The 19,034-nt window shown below is 39.1% G+C and overlaps 1 protein-coding gene across 7 annotated transcripts in view; it reads right to left on the reverse strand.

The window, feature by feature from the left end:
* The window catches only part of septin12 (septin 12), a 103,681-nt gene that overhangs the window by 35,095 nt on the left and 49,552 nt on the right, over window positions 1-19,034 (reverse strand). Inside the window, exon 1 of one of the 7 annotated variants that reach the window (XM_051713847.1) lies at window positions 5,831-5,909. The exons of 4 other annotated variants lie outside the window; for them this stretch is intronic. In XM_051713847.1, coding sequence (XP_051569807.1) covers window positions 5,831-5,861 — 31 coding nt within the window. In that variant the 5' untranslated portion in view covers window positions 5,862-5,909. Of the gene's footprint in view, window positions 1-230; window positions 386-2,447; window positions 2,549-5,830; window positions 5,910-19,034 lie in introns of those variants that run through there. 2 more of the 7 variants (XM_051713849.1, XM_051713848.1) reach the window with 2 other exon arrangements.

Consider the following 19,034-nt stretch of genomic DNA (forward strand, 5'->3'; position numbering starts at 1 on the left):
ATCAGTGTGTGTCAACACTGATTTCTTTCCTGCCAAGATATATTGCATAAAGCACTAAAACAAAGCAACACAAGTCAGCAAACTTTCAAGACATCATTGTAAACCAGGAGCCTCTCCCCTCCCCCTTTTTGGCACTGCTGAAGTGATCCATTGCTCTCACGACCATTGTTATCAGAGGGGCAGTGAAGCTGAGACACATGGAAAAGCCCAGGGGATAAAAAGATTCTTACCTTCTCTCATTCACAATCCTCTGTCCACACCAATCTCCCCACTGCTGCAGACACACTGGCCCACACCAGACAATCCACAAGCAGCTCTGATGCACCTCAGAACTTGTCCCCAAACTTTGTCCTGTGCTTTGTGCTCTGTGTAACTGCCCATGCACTTCTTCCTCTCTTTCTCCCCCTCTCTCTCCCTCACATAGAGAAAGAACGCAGGGGTAACGGCTAAAGCTGCTCACACTCATTCAAATGCAGATTGCCAAGCAGCTTCCACTAATCCAAAAGAGGACTTCTCCCATCCACCCCTCCTCCTCCTACCCTGCATCTCTCTACTGCTCTCTCCAACTCATTTGCACACGAGTGGGGCTGCTGACAGTCTGCCGGCCCAGGCTCCCCTGCTGACCACAATGAGGCAGATACGTAATTGACCCATATAATCAATTGGAAAACATTTTTAGTGGTTCTTTGAATAGAAGACATCCACAGACTGCCTCATCAGAGAGGACAAGAAACGTGGTAAAAGAACACAAAGACCAGAAAAAGTCAGCTTTCATCTCATTTCAGTGCTGGAAATAAGGGCCACCCATGCCGTCATGCTGGGGCATTTGCCTGTGGATTGCTGTTAAACAACATGGTAATGGTCAATCAGACATGAGTGGTTTTTATACTGACCTAGAGCTTGTAGTTTACCATTTACAGAGCAGCAGTACTTGAGTTTAAATACCTGGTTACATATTATTAGTGCCCAGCAAGCAATATCATTCAGTTATAATATCTGTATGTTTTTTTTTTTTTTTTTTTTTTTTGACAAGTTATAATTCTAGCTGCAGGAGAAAAGAACAACAGGAAGCCTTTGATTATATGGAGAAAAAGTCATGCCCAGACAGATGTAAGGCAGAATGTTATGAAAATAAATGTAATGATGTAATGAAAGTGAATGGTGACTGAGGCTAACACTGACCACGTTTACATGAACTTAAGAAAACGGTTTATTCCAGGGTTCTTGCAGTAAGTGGCGTTCTGAAATGGCGCTGATTTCCATACGCCGCTTAAAGAATTAAGAGAAAGTGGTTTAGCTCTCCTAGGTTTCTCTCGGGGAATGCGGCTTAATGTGGCCATGTAAACGCATAAGCAGCGTTCTGATGGGTGTTTGAAGAGCATGTATGCGTGGAACAGACCAGGATAATAAACGTCATAGGATGGAGCCCAACAACAAGTCAACACAGTGGAAAGAATTCAACATTTCTGGGAGTACAGTGGAAAAATCACATACACTATAAACTATACCCATTTGTACACACCAATGTAAAATATCGACTGTCCCTCACATTTGCGTATCCACGCTCATACACTGGGGAATCCTAGAGTTTTACAGAAGAGTTCCACAGAAGAAAGAAAGTCATACATGTCTGGAACAATATGAGGGTGAGAAAATGATGACAGAATTTTCATTTTTGGGGTGAACTTTCCCTTTACGGACTCCCCTACAGAACTGTTTAAACATGAAGACATGCTGCATCTCTGCACAGTTTCACTAAGGAAGTGTGTTTCTCTCAATCTCTAACTGTCTTGTCTGACTTATCACACAATCTGAGTGTTTAGTCTATATGCTCTCCATAAAATGAAGTTCACCTCATATAAATTAAAGTCAAGGAGATCGCTGAATACATCCATGTAAGGATGGGCCTTTTTCCATGCAGACAGGCCTGAGAAAGTCTGAATGAGTCTGTATGTGAAAAAGAATGTGTGTGTGTGTGTGTGCACTTTAGGCCCATGCTGAGATGCTGTAAAGATGGTTTTATGGTTTGGATCACAATACAGTTCCTTTGCTTTGACACTCAATAGATTCCTGATGTATGGAAGTCTCACTTAATAATGAGGCCCTCTACACAGTGCAAAACAAAACAAAACAAAACAAAAAAACACACAAAAAAAGCACAAAACAAAGCAAAAACTGAACACAGTACAAACAAAACAAACCACATTCACACTTCCACTCAACAATCATCAGTCAATAGCTTAACCACAAAATTCAGCAGCATGTACCTACAACACTCCCAACTAATACATCCAACAACCACAACTTGCATACACAAATCCCATTCCATTCATATTGACAGCTAGTTACAAGATTGCAAATCCAAAATGCCCTAGACAAGAAACCATCCAGAGGAGAGATTTAAGAATACAGATATAGTAGAAGATTAACAGAAATCAGTCATTTACCTTAGCAGATAAGTAGAATACTGGAGCAGTGATCAGGCCCCATGTGCCATCAGACAGTGAATTGCGAACTGCTCTGCATGTAAGTTACGAGAATGTGTTTGTGTGTGTGTGTGTGAGGGTGTGTCATAGCATAACCACAGACAACACTGTGAGGGTGATGCATTTCCTTGCCTTTGGGCCTCTCTCTTCCTGGTTGTATTTTAACTAGTTTTATGCCACACAAAAGAACGGTATAGTTTCGTTAGGTCTATTATTGCCGTAGTCACCTAAATAAAAGCATTTCCTATGAGAGGAATGTTTATTCAGTTTCTCTGTGGCTACGTTCATACAGTCAGTGTTTGGGATAGACAACTGTTTTTACTAACAGGTGTGACTCTTGAATTGTTCTGTTCATACAACAGCTTGCAGGGCAGCTCAAACATTGTCTGTATGATTAAATAACCAAAGTTAAGCCACTTTTCTATTATTTTGATAGCTGTGAATAATGCCTGCAAGTATAGTTACAGTGACTAAAGTAAATAAAGATGCCAGCTTCTATAACACCGGAAAGTGTTATTACAATTGACTGAACATAGCCTGTATCATCGGCAAAAGTGTTCTCTCACCGTCTGTTGAAACTGAACACTGAATCACACATCCTGCAGAGGAAATGTCCCACAGTCCCAGACAGGTAAAATCAAAAATGTAAACATAATCCTTGTGAATAGAATAAAATGTCCTGCTTTTGCAGGGATAAATCCAGCACAGAGTTTACTGTTCATTATAACAAAGAGAGGGGTGCACAGAGGCCTTTGAAGCTTCCAGAAGTAGCAAATTCCCATCCTACACTGTCGAACACACACAATAACAAACACAAATACATGAGCAGACAGTCTGCGGCATATTACCACACAGAGCATCTCTGCTGTTTTGGGAATTCTCTCTTCACCACTGACAGGAAAAAGCATTTTGATTAATGTGGCAATCGGAAAATGACCTTTGCATGTGGCGAGAGCTGTCTATTTTACATTCAATATTTAATCATTTGATAAAGTATAGAACAAGCCCAATGACAGCAATTCATCACTTTCATCTAAAAGCCTTTTGCGAAGCTCCGAGCACCACACAGGGTCTGTATGCTCCACTGCGTCTACAGCTAATTAACTGACTGTGGTTTGTTAATGGAGTTTCCTACAAAGTGCTCTCTACTGCCACATCACTCAGGTCATTCCAGGTCATTACCTGATGACTAGCTCTTCCTCTTTGAAACCACACAGGTTGTAAAAGTTATCATTGGCACCTATGTATGATAAGATACATTTATTTTTCTCATGCTTGCTGTATGGGATTTATTCTGAGAAAGGCTGATCTAACAAGTCTGAAAAGTGTGCTGAAAAATTGTCACACTTTTTTTTTCCACGAAGGAAATGAATGGCACTTGGCCTACTTCATGTTGCAAGAAAATCAACAGAAGCCATTTGAGGATAAATACCCACAGTCAATTAAACAAAGCAAAGGATGTAGTCAGTTTATCTTCGACTTATTTATTAAAGAAAAGTGACTTATGCCTCTTTTATGGTTCTCTTGCCGGTTACAAATTGATACAATTCTGTTAAATACAATGCTGTTACGTTTTATAATACAATACAATGACTACATTTACATGGACAGCAGAAAGAGGCTTATTGCGAGAAAACAGCATTCCCGTTTACATGCATGTATAAGCGGTGTTTTCTTTACTCCCATATACATGAGGCTGTCTTAGTAAGCAGCTTTCTCCATAGCAACATCATTTCCTTGCAATGCTTGTGTAAATAACAAACATGGGATACAAGGAAGACATCGCTATTTTATTCTCTGCTGCTACACTTTATATTCCAGAGTTATTAGATATTCCAGAGTTATTGCTGTGTTTGTTTCCTTCACCTGTATATATATATATATCGTGACCTGCAGCGGAATAATGATGCAATAGTGGGGTTTCCCTCTTACGTATGTGAGGGACAGTCAATATTTTACATTGGTGTGTATAAATGGGTATAGTTTATAGTGTATGTGATATTCCCTCTTTACTCCCAGAAATGCTGAATTATTTCCGCTATGTTGACATGTTGTTGGGCTCCATCATGACGCTGTTATCCCATTCTGTTCCACGCACGCACACTCTTCAAACACGCCGATTTGTTGTCCCATCAGAACAACAAATATTGTTTCCAACACATCTAAAATCACCATTAAATTTGTGGTAGAAATGAAACTTTAAACATTTCCAATTCAAAATGGCATCGAAATGACACCATTGCATTGTCTTGCTAAGGCTAATTTAATAGCTAGCATTTTATGTATCCTAAATACTCACAATCAAATAAGTATTTCACGTGTTTCGCATTATTTGACAAAATTACAGCTTAAAGATCTTTTTTTTTATTTATTTATTTATTTTTTTAGAATAAATTGTCATAATTTAAAACTCAAGGTCTGGGACAAGGGTAGACACTTTAGCCAGTTTTAATGTGAATCTTATAAAAAAAAAAAATCTATATTCATTAAATAAATATAAAAAATATAAATCAACAAATAAAAAATAACTCATGGGATATGAAAATACCAACACCCTGCTACAAGTGTAATTTCTCATCAATTTTATAAAATCTCTGACTGAAGAAACAGGTTGTTTACACTGATGTGTTGTTTTCTACGGATGTTGCTATGGTTGAGTTCAAATGCGAGAGAGGAAGAGGAAGAGAAGGGGAGGAAGTATGCATATTCTGTGCCACAAGGGACAGTAAATTTCTACTAAATATCTCTATTACTGCTCCTCTTTAATTAAAAGCACATGCAAGCACAGACGCTGTCAGTTCATTCATACTGTTGCCAGGGAAACCTCCCCAAGGAGATACTTCCAGTATCAGGTTACAGCAGAGATCCACTGCCACACACTGTGAGAAAGCTCCTGCCTCTTCACTTCAACTATACTTGTGTGGGACTCCAGGGGTTAATTCAGTTAAAGCATTGTAACCTCATTCTAATCCAAGGATACTTAAAAGGACATGACAGACGGAAGTGAAGGATTCCTATCTATCTATCTATCTATCTATCTATCTATCTATCTATCTATCTATCTATCTATCTAACTACCTACCTATCTACCAACCTACCTACCTACCTGTCTGTCTGTCTGTCTGTCTGTCTGTCTGTCTGTCTGTCTATCTATTTACAGTATCTATCATCTATCACAAATGGAGGTCTTTGTTTGACAGTGTCCTCTTAATCTGATGGGGTCAACATATACTTTAACAATCATGACTAAGATGACCTCCACATAATACCACTCTAATGTAAACAGATGCTTACCAGTAACAGCCAGTGATTATGCTTAATCAGGGTGACAAAGAGGGACTTACCATCAACAGTGCACAAAAAGCTGAGTCGCATCCTGCCTCGATGGCACAATATCCAAAAGAAGCTAACTATTGCAGACAGTATGAGCACACACCCACACAATACAAAATCACACGCACATGCCCCCCCCACACCAATAGAATGTAGGGTGGATAATCACAGTCACATGTAATGTAGATCAACTCTCACTTTCTTATTGTCTCCCTCTCTATGTCTGTTTGTGCCATAGCCTGTAACAGCACAGGTCATGTTAACATCACTCGGTCATTATAAACAGTCTTAAAGAGCACTAAACTCATCAAATGTCACTGACATGTACAAAAGAAGAGTTCAATGAACACAAGCCGTTTTAAATATCTTACATAACATCCTTAAACCAAGACAAATGTACCTGTTTTTGCATAAATCAAACCAAATTTAGTGAGGTTTACGCTTAAAACAAGAAAAAAATATTTGCAGATGAGGTAAGAAAAATAATCTTAAGTCATATTCGACAGTATAGTCTTATTATTAACAGTCCGCTCCCTTAGGGTCGCTAAATTTAATTCATTTTGCTAATAAAATATAATAACTGCCTCTTTAGCAAAGGCTCAATGGCTCGTCATGCTGGTATAATTAAGCCTATGCATTTACAGCCTAGCTACATTACTCTCTGTTCATGCATTCTCAACATATGTGGCTCTAGTGAGTCTTATTTCATTCTCAGGACAGGATGCAGTTGTTCTTAGGGAGGGACGACCTTTCCAGGAAGTCCTGTCATGCTGTCCAAAAGGAAATCACCTTTCCCCTCTCCCTCTTATCCGGAGCTGTGTGCTGGGGAAATTGTGGGTCCAGAAGGCTTAGAACTCTGACTTTCTAAACTATATCTACAAAACAATGTTTTAGGACTCATTGATGAAGCATTTGCAGTGTGATAGGCTTTCACAATGCAAATGGACAACTTCAAGAGGTCCACTTGCAATGATAGTAAAGTTTTTTGCACCAAAAACAGTTATATTACTTCTACTGTGTGTGCATGCCCTGATGTTCAAATGTGTACTGAGAAACAGTGCTCAAGCACTAGCTGTGGGCTGCTGTCGTTGCTCATGTCCATCCTGCTCCATACTTCAATAAGAGCCTCTTGGCAGAGCCTGGATCCAGTTGTAACAGAATCACAAATATTTCACACAGAAATGTGAAGCACAAAATGTTAAGATCAAACTAAAATGACCAAGGAAATAAAATAAAATTCAGCCCCTAACGGATCGTATCTTTTGGTCGGATGTGCAGAGCGGCAGGTGCTATACACACAGGCAGAAACAGCATAAAGGTTGGCACTCATTTTACTCTTATCATTAGTTCAACTGGTTTTAGGAATAGTATATGTTTCCTGCTTCCTCTGTTACAACCTCACTATTACTGGGCAGGTCAAGTTTCTAAACATTGAATGGGTGTTGTTGATATGCCCACATATGTTCATGTTTTGGGTTTCTGACTTAAAAAATCCAGGAATTGCAACTTAATGGTCTTTGGACTGGGGAGGAAGTTCTGAGTTCTGAAAGTTACAGTATGTATCCATAGTACACTTATCTCTTTTATATAAAAACATCAAGGAACATTTGATTCCTCATGATATGACCCCTTTAATAATACTCCCCAAAATGCTGCACACACGCTAAGACATATTTTATATAGATCTGTAGAAAATCTACAAAGCAGAAGCGGCCTACAAAGGGAAGTGGAACACATGTTCTCTTTTTGCTCTTTATGTTTCCAGTTTGAATTCTTGTCATGGAATTTTTTGAAGTAAGAAACAGGTATGGGCTAAATTTGGCATTTGCTTTACTATTTTCAAAAAACAACGAAACAAACTCTCCATTACAAATTCCTTGCCCAAGAGAAAGACTTTCTGCCACCAGTGGACCTCACAGTATTCCAGTGGAGCATTGTCCCGTAAGCAAACTTTGCGTCGAACACTGTTTTACTAACATGCCAACTCCAAGAAAGCCTCTGCTAGGAATGTGGAGTCCCATCGTAGCGAGTGTCAACACGTAAACACCCAACAGGTCGAGGCGAGAGACTTACCACATCGGTTAGAGCAGAAGAAAAACACACATATGGAGACCGCACCACCCCTGCCCAGAGCAAGAGCTGGTTATATAGAAATGATCGTAGCAACAAGTAATGTTTTTCCTAATTGGGCCATCCTCCAATTTGCTTTCGATTTAACCTTCTCAGATGTAAAAATTAACAGTTTCTGGAGTCTATTTCTGGAGGCCACCACTCAATTTGATAGCATAAATGTAGTTGCATAAAAAAGAAAAAAAACACTTATTTATGAACATGAGGTATCTAACTGCAGTTTATCAATAGTAATGTTTGGCATGGTCTGGATTTCTCATTTGGTGGGGGGGTAAAAACAAAACTTGTTTCTGTTTTAGTACCACAAAAAAAAAAAAAAAATCCCTCCCCCCATACTACAGCACATATACTACTCCTGCATACCCACACACATGGAAAGTTGAAGTGAAATTTCAAACTGTGACAGCAATGTCCTGCAATGTGACATGTTATACTTCATCTAAATCTACAGTATTTTAAACATAACTATTCTAATTCTTGTATAATTATTACACATCCATTTATGACCTCATATTACGGTAGTTGAGAGACTACAATGGACCCTGTTCACAGACTGTGATGACGCATTTCCACCATAATTTAGCAGTGTAAATCTAGCAAACATTTTTATATTTTCAAAAAATTATATTTATGAAGGTTTCCCATGTAGAAGTTCACCCCACTATAGTTTGAATGTAAAGGGGTTCATTAATGTACATTTATTTTATAACTATAATTGTAAAATTGTAATTTATAATTGTAATTAATATTTGCACTTTTAAAAATTAATTTGTCAAATTGCAGGATTGCTGAGCAGCAACATCACCAAAAATAAATTATGTATGTATATATATATATATATATATATATATATATATATATATATATATATATATATATATATGTGTGTGTGACAATTTATAGCCCCTAAAATACACTGGACTCATACAAATAATAATAATATTAACATGTAAAGTGCATGTATTTTGTCAACAACAACACACATACATATCCCACCCTATCACATCAGAGGCAGCAAGTCAAATTAGCAACCAGTAATGCCATATCCAAAACATACCCAGATTACCTTTAAAGAACAGAGCTTCAGTGTTGCACACGTTTCTGAACCCTGGGGTGTTCACCCTTCCCAAACACCCCCTCTTCTGACCTCCAGTAGTGACAAGGTCTCATTTGCACCCCTAATCTGTGCTAATGTGAAAGTTAACCCACTTATTTACAAGGGGACATAGATGAAGGGAACAGCATTCCAGACGAGCTGCCTTGCCAGATTTGCCTTGCCAGCATTTAACAATCCCACCCTTATCCCATGATGTAGAGTGGAGTTTGTGCAGGGGTCACTAGAGAGCGGCCATCTATAAGGGATCAAAGGAGATTTGACCAACATGGTGCCATTCAGTATGAGAAGTCCTGTTCACTCTGACCCCAGTCTCTCCCCAACCCTGAGAATATCACAGCGTGTTAGTATGTTAACAGAGTACGTTCCTATCCTGATAAAATCACTGTTTTGTTCTCTCTTTCTCTGCCTCTCTCGCTCTCTTTCTGCTCCAGGCACTCAGGAATAATTGACTCTTAATTATTGTTTGTATGTGATAAGAGGCCTGTTTAAAGTGAAATAAGAACAGAATCAGCATCTTTCAGTATGGTGTATAAATTCCTCTAAAAAAGAGTGCACTCTCAAAGTGGCATTCGTGGAGAGCTGATTACAGCTTTTTTTTTAAAATGTATTAGCATCTCTCTAAAAAAAAGAATCACAGAAAGCATATTTTCACTCGAGTTTGTAAATGATTATTTTTTAATTAAAGCATTTCAATCAGTTGGGCCAATCTGACATGAGAACTTTGATACCCCCTAGTGGTTGAACTGCTGTATTAAACAAAAGCAGGCATTGCTGTTTCAGTGGAGGGAGAAACTGCATGGCAAGCAGAAGAAAAAAAAGAAAAATCTGATGAAAATGAAAAATTAGAGTCCATCCATCAAACCATCAGTCTTCTCTTTAAAGCTGCAGTTATTATCCAAAGTGATGTAGGTAAATCTCAATGAGTGTTTCATAAGGGAATGTAATTAGGGTGTTTTTGTGATAAGAGAGGAAAAGCATGACTGGAATGAGAGAGTGTGCATCAGAGATGCTTCAGCCGAGCAGCACGTCATACTGATGCACACAGATCTTGCTGAAGCTATCTTTCTCGCTCTGCTTCTATAATCTTTACCTCCTTCCACACACATGCACCGTGCTTCAATAGACCACATTGAATATCTGGGAGTCAAATTCTGTACAAAAGGTCAGATTTTCTTGCTTTTATTAAAGCACACAAGATGCTCCTTGGAACATTTTCAAATCATTCTGGGATAACATGGATCATAAACTTTTGCACAAACTTGCATGCCGTCATTAAAGCAAAAGCAAGACCAAATTCATGTTGACTTTTAAGGTTAACTTTTCATTCAGTTTTTAATGCTGACATTGTAATTTGCAATGTAAAAAAAAAAAAACAGCAAAAAAAAAAAAAAAACTTTTCACAAGTTCACTTTTAAACCCCTCTGTATACTTGCTCATGTATACAGGGCATGTATACTAACAGCCAAACAGCCACACACAAGCTCACCCACATTTCTACAAACACCTACACGCTGGAACCCACAAATATAACAACACAGAGCGCAGCGGTATCTGTTTTCCTCTTTTCCTCTCCCCTCTTGAAAGGTTAGAGACATTTAGAAAGCAGAATTTTGGCACCCCCAGCAACACTGTTTGATCCTGACACGGTGAGAGGTGGGTATGATTTGTCCTGTAGTTGAGAGCACATCTGCTGTCTGACCTATATTTCCTGTGCTTTATGCAACTGATTGGAAAGACCACAGGGAAACGTAATGAGCAGGCAGCATCATGTTCCCACTGAGAACATATCACACTAGAGTGAATGAGCATTTCTGTCAAACAGGGAGATGTGTGTGTGCCTTTTAGTTTTGGGGAAGCTACTTTGAATTTATAGCTTTTCCAAGCTACAAGATAATTATAATTTAAAGGGATATTTCACCCCAAAATGAAAATAATCATAGTCATAATTTACTCACCTGTGGCCTTAAGTAAAAATGATGCATATACTCTCACGCTTATGATGGGATTTATAAAAAAGTAAACTTGGCATGAAAATGTCATGCTCTACTGAAAATGACGTGAAAATTAAAAATGCAAGCTCTACCCCTTGTGTACGCACTCTTTTACTGGTGTGTGTGAACTGGCGACTCCAACTGGCCAAGTAAGTAATGAACTGAAAAGTCTGATTGTTGTTGTATATACTGTATATGTATGTGTGTGTTTGTGTGTGTATACATATATATACAGGTGCATCTCAATAAATTAGAATGTCGTGGAAAAGTTCATTTATTTCAGTAATTCAACTCAAATTGTGAAACTCGTGTATTAAATAAATTCAATGCACACAGACTGAAGTAGTTTAAGTCTCTGGTTCTTTTAATTGTGATAATTTTGGCTCACATTTAACAAAAACCCACCAATTCACTATCTCAAAAAATTAGAATACATCATAAGACCAATAAAAAAAACATTTTTAGTGAATTGTTGGCCTTCTGGAAAGTATGTTCATTTACTGTATATGTACTCAATACTTGGTAGGGGCTCCTTTTGCTTTAATTACTGCCTCAGTTCGGCGTGGCATGGAGGTGGTCAGTTTGTGGCACTGCTGAGGTGGTATGGAAGCCCAGGTTTCTTTGACAGTGGCCTTCAGCTCATCTGCATTTTTTGGTCTCTTGTTTCTCATTTTCCTCTTGACAATACCCCATAGATTCTCTATGGGGTTCAGGTCTGGTGACTTTGCTGGCCAGTCAAGCACACCAACACCATGGTCATTTAACCAACTTTTGGTGCTTTTGGCAGTGTGGGCAGGTGCCAAATCCTGCTGGAAAATGAAATCAGCATCTTTAAAAAGCTGGTCAGCAGAAGGAAGCATGAAGTGCTCCAAAATTTCTTGGTAAACGAGTGCAGTGACTTTGGTTTTCAAAGAACACTATGGACCAACACCAGCAGATGACATTGCACCCCAAATCATCACAGACTGTGGAAACTTAACACTGGACTTCAAGCAACTTGGGCTATGAGCTTCTCCACCCTTCCTCCAGACTCTAGGACCTTGGTTTCCAAATGAAATACAAAACTTGCTCTCATCTGAAAAGAGGACTTTGGACCACTGGGCAACAGTCCAGTTCTTCTTCTCCTTAGCCCAGGTAAGACGCCTCTGACGTTGTCTGTGGTTCAGGAGTGGAATACGACAACTGTAGCCAAATTCCTTGACACGTCTGTGTGTGGTGGCTCTTGATGCCTTGACCCCAGCCTCAGTCCATTCCTTGTGAAGTTAACCCAAATTCTTGAATCGATTTTGCTGGACAATCATAAGGCTGCGGTTCTCTCGGTTGGTTGTGCATCTTTTTCTTCAACACTTTTTCCTTCCACTCAACTTTCTGTTAACATGCTTGGATACAGTACTCTGTGAACAGCCAGCTTCTTTGGCAATGAATGTTTGTGGCTTACCCTCCTTGTGAAGGGTGTCAATGATTGTCTTCTGGACAACTGTCAGATCAGCAGTCTTCCCCATGATTGTGTAGCCTAGTGAACCAAACTGAGAGACCATTTTGAAGGCTCAGGAAACCTTTGCAGGTGTTTTGAGTTGATTAGCTGATTGGCATGTCACCATATTCTAATTTTTTGAGATAGTGAATTGGTGGGTTTTTGTTAAATGTGAGCCAAAATCATCACAATTAAAAGAACCAAAGACTTAAACTACTTCAGTCTGTGTGCATTGAATTTATTTAATACACGAGTTTCACAATTTGAGTTGAATTACTGAAATAAATTAACTTTTCCATGACATTCTAATTTATTGAGATGCACCTTTATATATATATATATATATATATATATATATATATATATATATATATATATATATATATATACTATTTTGCCAAAAGTATTCGCTCATCTGCCTTTAGACGCATATGAACTTAAGTGACATCCCATTCTTAATCCATAGGATTAATATGACGTCGGCCCACCCCTTTCAGCTATAACAGCTTCAACTCTTCTGGGAAGGCTTTCCACAAGGTTTAGGAGTGTGTTTATGGGAATTTTTGACCATTCTTCCAGAAGCGCATTTGTGAGGTCAGACACTGATGTTGGACGAGAAGGCCTGGCTCGCAGTCTTCGCTCTAATTCATCCCAAAGGTGCTCTATCGGCTTGAGGTCAGGACTCTGTGCAGGCCAGTCAAGTTCTTCCACACCAAACTCGCTCATCCATGTCTTTATGGACCTTGCTTTGTGCACTGGTGCGCAGTCATGTTGGAACAGGAAGGGGCCATCTCCAAACTGTTCCCACAAAGTTGGGAGCATGGAATTGTCCAAAATCTCTTGGTATGCTGAAGCATTCAGAGTTCCTTTTACTGGAACTAAGGGGCCAAGCCCAGCTCCTGAAAAACAACCCCACACCATAATCCCCCCTCCACCAAACTTCACAGTTGGCACAATGCAGTCAGACAAGTACCGTTCTCCTGGCAAACGCCAAACCCAGACTCGTCCATCAGATTGCCAGATGGAGAAGCATGATTCGTCACTCCAGAGAACGCGTCTCCACTGCTTTAGAGTCCAGTGGCGGCGTGCTTTACACCACTGCATCCGACGCTTTGCATTGCACTTGGTGATGTATGGCTTGGATGCAGCTGCTCGGCCATGGAAACCCATTCCATGAAGCTCTCTACACACTGTTCTTGAGCTAATCTGAAGGCCACATGAACTTTGGAGGTCTGTAGCGATTGACTCTGCAGAAAGTTGGCGACCTCTGCGCACTATGCGCCTCAGCATCCGCTGACACTGCTCTGTCATTTTACGTGGCCTACCACTTCGTGGCTGAGTTGCTGTCATTCCCAATCGCTTCCACTTTGTTATAATACCACTGACAGTTGACTGTGGAATATTTAGTAGCGAGGAAATTTCACGACTGGACTTGTTGCACAGGTGGCATCCTATCACAGTACCACGCTGGAATTCACTGAGCTCCTGAGAGCAGCCTGTTCTTTCACAAATGTTTGTAGAAGCAGTCTGCATGCCTAGGTGCTTCATTTTATACACCTGTGGCCATGGAAGTGATTGGAACACCTGAATTCAATTATTTGGATGGGTGAGCGAATACTTTTGGCAATATAGTGTATATATATATTGACAAACAATGTCTATAATATCCTAAATCTATTTAAATTTCGATTGAAAAGGGTCCTTGGGCTCCCTCTCTCTCTCTCTCTCTCTCTCTCTTTATCTCTTTCGCTCTCGTCTCACACCCCCACCCCCCACCACACACACACACACACACACACACACACACACTGCCTTGTTACTCCAATAAGTCCTCGAGTAAAGCAGCACAAGCCTTGCAATCCTCCGTTGCTTGTTCTAAAGTGACGTTTTCAACTAGCAACGAAGGCTCAGACTGTATCAAAGCTAGACACTGAATCCGTGGCAGAAGAAAGCAGTTCCACTCACAAGAGCGTTTAGGGACGAAAACCAGAAAATGTCTTGAGATCAAATCCTGAACAATGTCTTAATGTGTGGTAACCGTGGTATAAGCGGAATAATTGACTCCGGCCCATTGAATTTTTGAAAAATAATACACACCTGATGTGTAACAGTCACTGCGCTGCTCTTCTACACATATAATAACCCATATCTACAATAAAAAAGTATGGAGTTAAGCACTCAATTCAGAAGTAGCTGTTTGGCTATATTAATTTTATGTAACTAATTGAAAATGCATTAAAATATAAGTTGTAAAACGTATCGGTAAAAAAAATATCGGTAATGGATGCACTGCTTTTGGAAGACTTTCCTGAGGCACCAAACAGAGGGAATGTACTTTTAATGACAGCAAGCATTTCTTGGCTTCAATTCCCAAAGGCTATCCAATACAAATTGTGTTCATTACAGAAATCATGTTTTGAGGTAAAAGACAACATAAAAAAAAAAAAGATGATCTGAGATGTTGACTCTGACTGATGTAGAATGGCCAGACGCATTCAGTAGTCGAATGGACCATTGAAGGACTAGAGGTCGCTGTATGGATAGGTCTTATTATCAGAAACACGGTACTGTATAGTAGTACACAGGTGCAGCACTGCACAACATAGGCATTAGATGTTCTTTATGCCCCATTTACAGGTAATCCCGACGCAAAATGAAATGACAGCCCGGTAGTACTGAAAAACAGTATGAAAAATACCATACAAAACAAAAGATTTAGCCTGCACATTGCACATTTTAATAATAATAAAAAAAAAAGGCTGGGATCTGATGATGTCAGATAGTGTTTTACGCTGCAAACGTATTTATAGGTTCTATAAAAAACATCCTAAAAATTATTTTCAAAGATTAACAAAGAAGCAAATCTGCATACGTTAGGTTAATGCTAAATATAATAAAAAAAATATATAATTAACAAAGAAGCAAAACTGCATACGTTAGGTTAATGCTAAATATAATAAAAAAGTATCATTTCCCAATGGTCTGAGAAGACACTTAAATAAGATATTCTCTGTAAACATATTTTTAATATATAATTAATATATTATACATATTAAATATATGATTATGCTTCTCTAAAATGAAATTGTTTAACAGATGTTAAGATATTTTTATACTAAAACAAGACAAAGATTATGATATGATATTTTTAGCAGCAGCGTCTATTCACATGCAACACGTTGTATCGAATGCTGGCAATGACAGGCAGACGAAGACGTTGGTGATGTGAAGAACCCAAGTGCAGTTTATTCATAAACGTGACATCCAAAAACCGTGAACATAAACATGGACTTGACTTGACTTGACTTGACTTGACTTCCAAACGTTACATAAACAATACCTGACAAGAGACAATGGCAAACATGAGGGCTTAAATACACAGACATGGGTAACAAGTAAACAAGACTACCAATCACAAGTTGAGTACAAGATAACAATACAATGACCATGAACCAATGACATAACAGAAGTAATAACAAGACTATAACCAATGGGAACAGGACACATGAACATGAGGGAAACAGGACAATCACATGACTTGACATGGAAACAGGGAATCACATGACATGGAAACACTTTTCAAAATAAAAGACATTAACACAAAACATGAACAAAAACACATCTGGACGTGACACATGTAGGCTTCAGCATGTATTATCTTCTTCCTTGTACCATTAAACGCAACGGTATCACATGTCTGGATGGCAATATGATGTTGTAATTACACTACCAGTCAAAAGTTTTGAAACACTTGACTGAAATGTTTCTCATGATCTTAAAAATCTTTTGATCTGAAGGCGTATGCTTAAATGTTTGAAATTAATTTTGTAGACAAAAATATAATTGTGCCAATGTATTCATATATTTAATTACAAAACTAACATTTTATAAAAAAAAAAAAAAAAAAAAAAAGGCCGTCAATATTTCACAAAAAAATTACATAACATTTGTGTTGTTTCTCACCAAAACCTGTCATATGACTTCAGAAGACTTGGAGTATGACACAGTTTCATGTACTACTTTTGTGATACTTCTGTGTCCTTTTTTACACTTAAAGTGAGTCACTATCAACTATGGTTGTATTGAAAAGATGGACTAAGATCTTTTGTTTTCTGCATAAGAAAGGAAGCCATAAAAATTTGGAACAAAATGAGGTTGAGTCAATTATGACAGGTTTATTATTTTTGGGTGAACTATTCCTTCAAAGTAGCTAACACTACAGTCAAGCTGGGCTACTGTTGTGAAAAAGTAACTAGCTATAAAGTACAAACAAAAAGTAGCTAGCAACATAAAAGCTACTTATGTCACAGGTTGAGCAGAGAATCAGAGGCAGGACCCAAACGCAGAGTAAAAACAAAAATAAATAAAAGGCAAAACAAAAACTACCCCGAAGTGGGAAATCCAGGTAATGGGTGGTAATGACAAAAACGGGCTGGACTGGATAATGGGGCAAAAACTGTGTGAGAGTTTGGCCACACTCAAACCCGACACCTCAGACCGAAGTGACCGAACCTCAACACAACGTGAAGACAGCTCATGACCCGGGAGCGCAACACATCAGGAGTGCAACACGCGTCCGCAGTCATGAGAGACAGACATAAACGACTGATGTGAGTGCGTGCCGCAAAGATGACATAAGCGCAATGCACTCACGCCAATAACAGACAGAACATGGAGCATGCATGTCCAGATCCCGACACCAACAGAAACTGAACCAGACAGGGAAGTCAGGATCCAGACACCATTCTCCAAACATAAAACATGACCAACCAAGGACGCACGGCAGGGAAATCACAACCGAAGCCGTGCGCTCACACGAAGACAGAAAACGAAACAAAAGACAGACATAGAACGATGATGTCACGGTCCTGCCACACAAAAACCCAGACTGACCGAGTGACAGGTCCATGACAACTTAAGGGGGCAATGTCTTATGTATATATCTCAACTATTATGATGTTATTCGTAATTTCATCAGAACAATATGGAAATGTGTCGTGAACATGGCCAAGAAAAACAGCATTTAACTCAATTTTTCACTATTAAAAAGACCTAAATACTGCTCAAGGACTTCTGTGCAGGGACTTGATAAATATATTTATTTTTATTAGTTAATTTACATAAACATATAAACTATCCTAACTGATTCACGAGAATCAATCCACTTTCCAACACCACTTGAGAGAAAGAGAAATGATAAACCACAATATTGTTTTGTCGCACCACACCGCTATTTATTGATAAAGGCTTCTGACTAGAAAAGCAATGTGATTTTTGTAAATAACTGAACTATTATCATGCTACTGAAAAATGGAGTCAAGTTAGTAGTGTCAATACTTTTAGCTACTCCCCAACACTGGTGAATTTATGAGTGTAGGCCTGCGTGTGTGTGGCAGAAATGGAGGATAGAGGAAGTTCATGTATGAAAATGTTTATTTGAGTACACACGCCTGCCTTTTCTTGCAGGTTGGCCTCAAAAGTCATTACATAAAGCCATAGTCTTTCCACAAGTCATAACTCTAGGTCTTTTGAATCAGCCTTGCCACCATTATAAGTCCAGCCTTGCACAGTTTCCCCTGGGTTTGTTTGTTGGTGGAGCTGAGACAAATTACCATGCCTACAGGCACCAGACCGTACTGTGGGAATACTGATGGTCCTGGCCTTTACACAGAGTACTGAATCCAGATCAGCCACCATATCAGATATCCTGCAGGGAAATCTTATCCAAACTCTGCTACTAATAACCTGTCTACTAAACAGGGTTAATTACTCTATCTTCAGCTAAACACTACCACACTGAGTCAACAAGAGGGGCCGAAAAATGTCTGAAATCCTCCCAGGATCAGAGTCCAGCTTTTGAAGATCAGTTAGGCATGGCTAGGATATCAAATGTGGTCCAATTAATGTGTAGGGCCTATACTTTCTAGGCAAAACCAAGCTACAATCCCATTATAGGTGTGTTTGTCACACTTCGCAAAAACTGGACTGGTATAATTTTAGCCAGACTAAAGCATTTACATGACAATTTAAGATGACAAATTATTGTTTTAGTGGAATGGAAGGGGTTCTGATAAAGAACTGGTTTGTCAATTCCCAATTCAACTTATCAGTACTTTATGTGGCCCATATAACTACAAGCCGTATTTTAGTACGGCTGTATCTGGCAACTGGGCAGAGTGTCTCCTAAGAGCTGGCAAATTGTCTTCCTCATGGTCTCCAGGCACAGATACAAACAAGCTTTCTTTGAATCCCAGCAACAAGAGGAAAGACACTCACATTTTATTAGCATGTAATAAGTGACAGGCTCACATGCACACCCTGTTTGTGTAAGGTGGTTCTCTAGCCACTTGGACAAAGGCTCTCAAGCTTAGCTCTATGGGTCCACTTGAAAAGTATATATTTCTCTAGAGTGGATAGACTGAACTCTGTGAATGTTGTATGAAGTCAAAGTGGTGGAATGGCTTAGTGCAAATTAAGCTCACATTATGAACTCTTTTTAAAGG

The sequence above is a fragment of the Myxocyprinus asiaticus genome, chromosome 13 (assembly GCF_019703515.2).
Source record: "Myxocyprinus asiaticus isolate MX2 ecotype Aquarium Trade chromosome 13, UBuf_Myxa_2, whole genome shotgun sequence".
Classification (NCBI taxonomy): domain Eukaryota; kingdom Metazoa; phylum Chordata; class Actinopteri; order Cypriniformes; family Catostomidae; genus Myxocyprinus; species Myxocyprinus asiaticus.